The sequence below is a fragment of the Sinocyclocheilus grahami genome, unplaced genomic scaffold, assembly GCF_001515645.1.
Source record: "Sinocyclocheilus grahami isolate Dianchi unplaced genomic scaffold, SAMN03320097.WGS_v1.1 scaffold9385.1, whole genome shotgun sequence".
NCBI lineage: Eukaryota > Metazoa > Chordata > Actinopteri > Cypriniformes > Cyprinidae > Sinocyclocheilus > Sinocyclocheilus grahami.
The window spans coordinates 1,953-8,468 of NW_015512584.1; the positions used below are offsets into that span (position 1 = coordinate 1,953).

The following is a 6,516-nucleotide window of genomic DNA, read 5'->3' on the forward strand; positions in this document are numbered from 1 at the left end:
TGAAAATGTACAGTCTGTTTAGGACAATTAAAGTGTTCAGCTCACTGTGTTAACTGTTTTGAGAACAGTGACCTGTGTTTGGAGAAATGTGTCAAATCAATTGAGAAAAACTGTAACAAATAATTGCAAAGAAATGGCAAGTAACAGTGAATTAATTTTAAAGTAGAATGACTGAAATATTTTTTTTATAATCTTTCATATATATATATATATATACATACATATATATATGTGTGTGTGTGTGTGTTACTGTTACTTGCCATTTCTTTGCAATTATCTGTGAAATTTACTAGCAATATCGAAATCGTTTAAAAATAAATGCAACATGTATTTTTTTCAGTGTTTATGTGCAGTGTGTACATTGGGCAGTGGACCCTGAGAGCAAATATGCATTTATAAGCTTAAAGAAAAGACTGTTGAAAAGAGATTAAGAAATAGGTACAGTTTAAAGAGAAAACGCCCAGAAGTGTGCTCCAAACTAGTCAAAGTGGATAAAAGTATGTTGTAGCTTTCACTGTAAATTACAAGTTTGGGAAGTTCAGTTGAATGTTTCTTTAGAACAAAATGAAGCTCATTGTTCCCACCATTCCACAAAATCTGACATAGATTATCCAGGGTGCTCTGGGACAAGATCTTTTCCTTTCCAAACCAAACATAGCCGTGTCTGCATGCACCTTTATCCAGGGAGATCCTTAAAGTTTTGCTTCAAAGCAGGAAAAAATGTAAGAGATTTTACATTAATTTCGAATAATAAGACAACTGCGTCTCCTTTAGGTTTGAGTTAAGTATTTTTTATAGAGACATTTTCTTATTGCCTTTTGTTTTTAGAAACGATATTAGTGATCAATGTTTGAAATGCCCTCAATGGATTTTTTAATCGATATACTGTATGTCATTATAATATAATTATACATTTTCAACTTAAAAATAAAGCAGACTAATAAAGTAGCATTATCATTATATGTAAATCATTGCTCTTTTGTTGATTTTGATTGCTTCTATTGTCCTCATTTGTAAGTCGCTTTGGATAAAAGCGTCTGCTAAATGACTAAATGTAAACCTAAATAAAGTAGAAACCTTAAGCAGAACACCAAAGAAGGTATCTGGTCATTTTGTTGTATATTTTTCTGAATGGCAGTACAATAAGTTCCCATTCCAGTCTTTTCAATTCAAATTCCAGTTCAACATATTTTGGGTGTGAAGCCAAAGGAACATAGATCTGTATTAAAGGTTGTATTGCCAGCATTGGCCACAATGAAACTACAGGGAGTGAGAGTCAACCGCTGCACTAAAGTTTATTGGCCTTGCCTACAGTGGTTTAAATGCTCACGCAAACAAAGAAGCTGAACTTAGAGCCTGCTTATTTACAATCAAACCAGGTAATACGAAAGTGTTTGCATATTCTCCTTTCTTTAATTTCTTTAATAATCATAACAAAATAAGTGTTTTGAGACCTGAAATTAAAATTAAGATACAATGTAAAAACAAAATATGTAATTCTAAATATGCTATACATATATGCTATATGCTAATACATATTGAATACCTGTACATTTCAGTTAATCAAGCATTTGATAAAAAAATGTCAGGGAACAAGAAGATACTGGTTGAAAGTTTTTTTTTGTTTTGTTTTTCTTTATTTTAATCAGCATAAAATACAAATTCAGTATATTTATTGCTGGTGTTAAATGTACATATGGGAATATCAACTGAATTTAATTTGAGTATAATTTCATCATTGCCGAGGGACTGTTAATTAAAGTCATATGGCAAGTGTATCGTACACTCAAAGGAAGTGTTATACAAAAGATGGTGGCCATTACAATATGCTTTTGAGATGCATACGCCATAATTTCATATTCATTATTGCAGCTGTTAATACCTGAGGGATTTTTTTGGATGTGAAAAGTTAGTCAGAGCATCAAGTTATTATCCATCAATACTAATGTAGATTGTATGACTAAGATCCAGAACATGTACACTAATCTATCCATAAAATATCCCTAATAAAAGCACAAGTGGACCATATCATCAGAAGTATAGCTTGACATTGAATGTGTGCACATACCAATGTTTGAGTTTGTGTTGCGTAAGTATGTTGAAAATGTCAATGGGCTGTGATCATTTTGCTCCAAATGGCCATGTAAGTCAAGATATGTCAAATATTAATTTTCCGTTTATAGACTTGGACTTAAAATAAGCTCATATATAAGTTGCTGGTCTCTCATTCGTTTGTATTTGTTAGTGTAAGTGTGTCTGTCTCATACCCTTCCTATGTCACGTGGGTTCAGCACTTTCCCAATGAAGAGAAGTGCGCCTGATGGCTCATCTCTGACTAGAAAGAGGAAAGGCCGGTCTACGCGGTACGTTAGAGCCAGCGACTGGCCGTTGACAGTGGGGGTGGTGCTGGCATACTCTGCGCCCTCTGGAGCTGTTTCCATGACAACCTTATGATGGACAGCATTTAACTTGACTGGCTGATTGGTAATTTTGACAAGGTCTGTCTCTGCCAACCATTCAGACAGGCCTGAAAAAGGAGAACAAATAAGGGAGACAGTGACAAATTATATAAGAACACAAAGTGATAAACTAGCAAAAAATGTGGAATGGTGGTTTTGTCTTACCCAAGTCAGAGAGGGAGGGCAGCAGGTCTGTGCTGTAACTGAGTTTGATAACAGGAAGTGTAAGCAGCACCTGTACTGCATGGAGGGTATTGGAAAGGTCCTGGACAAATTCAGCTGTAAGTGCTTCCTCTATTAGAGTTAGATTCTGTGTCACCTCATCAGGTAAGAAGAAATACATGCTTATTCCATCCTCCATAGGAACCTGGGCTATCTGTATCAGATAAACAGAGATGATGAGCAAATATCAAATTAAATCAAATGCACTCAGTAATTTTTTTCACTTCACAAGACATTAAGTGATAATTATTGTGACGCTTTTATCAGCTGTTTGAATTTTGACAGCACCCATTCAATGCAGAGGATCATCCATTGGTGAGCAAGTAATGTAATTACTTGTAACAAACTCATATACATCTTAAATCTTAAATGAGTAATATTTTCAGCATTTGGCGGGGGGGGTTATTCCTTTAAAATGTGATATAAAAATATGCTTGATTCTATTTGGAGCAGAGATCACATGACTTGCTTGCTTTATCTCATAAATTAGAATAAATTACGGCTGACAGCAAATTTCTACAATTGCATGGGTAACCGAAACCGTTTGCATGATGCTGCATCCACGCCACAAGGTGTCAGTGTAATTCCAACACAACTTATGACAAAAACATACTAAGTGCATCTTTAAAGGGATAGTTGTAATAAAAAGTATAATTCTGACATCATGTGCTCACCCATATGTTGCATGACTTTAAATCCAAGCCTTCTTATGATAGTTTTGAATGAAGAACAAACCAAGTTATCAACTAAAAATATTGCCTTCAACCCTAGAAACATCTTCATTTTCACATTTCCATGTTTAAATGTGGCATGTTCACAATACAATTGTGTAAAGATGTGTACAGTTGTATGGAAAGTATGAAAACCTTAATGTATTGGTACTGGCCACCCTCTAGGCCTCTACTGTTCATATTGTCAACTTCTTTGTTTGTATAGTGCACAGCACATTAAAGGAGAAGGAGAAGGAGAAGGAACTGCACACTTAATATAATAATTGTACATGCATAAAACAACAGGTACTGGTACCGTGCAGCCAAGGTCAGGGTCAATACCCATCTTCACTGGGTAATTCTCCTGCTCCATCATGGGAATAAGAGCTGGGGCTTCTCCATCCCTCTGGAAGTTCTCCATCTTATTAGCTTTGCTGAACCTAGTTATCCATTTACCTGCAAAAACAATAAATACAAATCACTCATATCACTGCCTGGTGAAAAGCATAAATCTCCACAAAAGTTTGTCAAGATTATATTTCAATAACATATTTCAAAAGTCACAAATTTAGCTCAAATCACAAACATATTTATCAGGCTGGACAAGCTAATGTACATGTACATTTTCATGCTCCCATTCATTTTGCATCTCATTCCCCTCTGTTAAAGTGCATACTGCATAAGAGATATTAAAGAGCAAGAGAATAAATCAGAGCCCATTTACCTTTTAAGAAGGCTGCTCCCACAGGCAACATAGCTGTGTTACGAGAAAGCGAAGGAACGACTTGTTCCACTTTTCCACCAGTTTGCTGTTTAAACCAATCATTAACAGTCTTAAGGTCCCGGGCTCCAGCTGCAAGAGTTTGAGGGCGTACCCCATATTGCTTCTCTACACTGTTGAGATATTCCAGCCTGAGACGAAGTTCTGAAACACACAGAGATAAATTAAAACATGTACAGCTCTTCTCTCTCTTGAAAACATGCACAACCACACCCATTTAAAAGGAAAAACACTAACTCCTAGCCAAAAGGATGCGATCTGCTGACTTGAAGCCCTTGGCAGATGCTCTGAGTGAGGATAGAAGGTCTCTCAGCGTGTCATGGAGCTGACTGTCTTGCAGGGTGTGGTAGCGGAGGGCCCTGTAAATCTGTTTCTCAGCCCGTTCAGATGCCCCTGACAAAATGGCAAAAAACTAATTTGAGATTATATCTCAAGCTAAAATCTTAGATGACTGCTGTAAGAAAAGCATGGTCTTCCATAGTAAAGCAAAGCCCCACCCATTGAAATCTGTGTAAAGGCTGCTGAGATACTCATGGGGGACAGGAAGACGCCGGCCTTGGGATCACGTGCTGCCAGCTGACGGAACAGGTTGAAGCCAAAATCAGAGGTTGCGGCAGCCAACTTGGTGCGTGGAGTAGTAAATAGATCAACCGCCTCTTCCTCACCTTCAGCCTCAGCTGTATCTGTCTGTAGCAGAAGTGGACCATTATAGCCAGTGGAATTACAGTGAAGAGAATGTATGTGACGACTCATGAAGACCTTACCAACTGAGCATGTGAGAGGGACAGAAGACTCCATAAACCAAACAGCATGACTACCTTCCTCATCCTGATAAATACAAAGTTAAAAGCTCAGCATCTGTGATGAAGACCACATGTACCCCTTGTACAGATAGTTTTGTTAATACTACTACAAGTACCCAAGAAAAATAAAAAACAAACAGATCACACTGAACCTCAATACTAAAAGTTTTAGTAAATTTGATATAAAACGTAAACTTTAACTTTCCCCAATCTAAAGACTGGTCATATATACTATGTGTATACATATAAACTACATGATCTTCAAACATTTGCAATAAAAACAGAAAATATAAGTTAAATCCCTAGCCTTTACATAACACTTGACACAGTTAACTTCAGGCTCCAAGAAATGTTCCTACAGCAGTTTCCAACATGGTCTAAAAAAATTTTCCATGTTTCTCCAGCACATCTGGTTGCCATTAAACTTTTTTTTTGCTGAGTTCTTGTCCATCTATGGAAAAAAATACTCCTAACTCTAATATTTTCCCATTCATCTAAATGACTCCCTCACTGTATCTGCCACGCAGTTAAAGAGTTGAGCGTGACTCCATATCCACTGCATATGTCTGAGCTCAACTTTATTCACATTCCACACCTACAATCTGAAAAAAAGACACATTTGTGAAACTTTTCATGCAGTATCAAATCATTATTAGGAGGGGAAAATACCTTTAAGAGGAAAAATATATAAATTATATAGCTGTTATTTTAGATTCGTTGCATTCATCGTTCGTATCCCGAGAAGCAGACGAGATCTCATTGTTTACTTTAATAAATATGCTGAAAACTTTTACAAAATATGCTGAATTAACAAACACCCAGAGCAGTCTTAAAGAAGAGAAGAAACTGGACAGCTTTAAAAAAACGTACACACTTAACCATTTACATTAAAGAACTAACTTTGAAATTGATTTTAAAAGGGTCTAACCTGTTTTCTGCTTTACCGTCGTCTCGTGCAGACTCAGCTCACAGCTATCTCCGCCAACTGTGCTCGAGCAGATGCATCAGCAGTGTTTTAGTGAAGAATCCCACCCTTTGCTGACGCTAGAATGTGGTCTGTAACTTCTGAGGAGATAGTGGTGAGAGCTTTGATTCATCTTCACCAAAGGATCATTCGGATTCGTTGCTGATTCTTTCAACTCGTGACAACAAAACAGCCTATTCAGTGTTAGTGCATGAAAGTAAACGAGAACGAATAAGCTATTAGTTCAGAAATACCTATTCACGAACGCAAACATTTTGGATTAAATGTATATTTATATGTCAGAGAGCATTAGTTTGTTACGCCGTACATTTGCTGCTCTTTAAAGGTATTAGGGGGAAATCTCTCATTTAATCATAGTTTTGTTTATTTTTAGCGTTTTATTTGTTACAACTTTTTGCATAAAGAAATGAGAAAAATACTTTACTACTCGACCAAATAAAGAACAATATCCCAGATAGCAAGAACCTTTGGGCCAAATGTGGCCGATAGCTGGCATATATGGCTTAGATAAGGCATGGCTGAACAGATATGGGCCAGAGTGTTACCATATATGTTT

The 6,516-nt window shown here is 36.6% G+C and overlaps 1 protein-coding gene across 1 annotated transcript; it reads right to left on the reverse strand.

Annotated features, from left to right (window-relative positions):
• Positions 1-1,607: 1,607 nt before the first annotated feature.
• On the reverse strand, positions 1,608-5,996 carry serpinf1 (serpin peptidase inhibitor, clade F (alpha-2 antiplasmin, pigment epithelium derived factor), member 1). Its single transcript, XM_016264207.1, has 8 exons — positions 5,904-5,996; positions 4,937-5,000; positions 4,670-4,859; positions 4,410-4,565; positions 4,116-4,316; positions 3,708-3,847; positions 2,625-2,835; positions 1,608-2,527 (listed from the first exon to the last, which is right to left on the reverse strand). The coding sequence occupies exons 2-8, from the start codon at positions 4,997-4,999 to the stop codon at positions 2,262-2,264; spliced, it is 1,227 nt and encodes a 408-aa protein (XP_016119693.1). The 5' UTR covers position 5,000; positions 5,904-5,996; the 3' UTR covers positions 1,608-2,261.
• Between the last annotated feature and the right edge of the window lie 520 nt (positions 5,997-6,516).

Excerpts from the sequence above, each read along its gene's own strand:
- serpinf1 (XM_016264207.1), bottom strand. The coding sequence starts at position 4,999 with ATGAGGAAGGTAGTCATGCTGTTTGGTTTATGGAGTCTTCTGTCCCTC. Across the intron at positions 4,566-4,669 it reads CTTTACACAGATTTCAATGG|GGGCATCTGAACGGGCTGAG; the intron begins GTGGGGCTTTGC and ends CCATTTTGTCAG. Across the intron at positions 2,528-2,624 it reads GCCCTCCCTCTCTGACTTGG|GCCTGTCTGAATGGTTGGCA; the intron begins GTAAGACAAAAC and ends CTCCTTTTTCAG.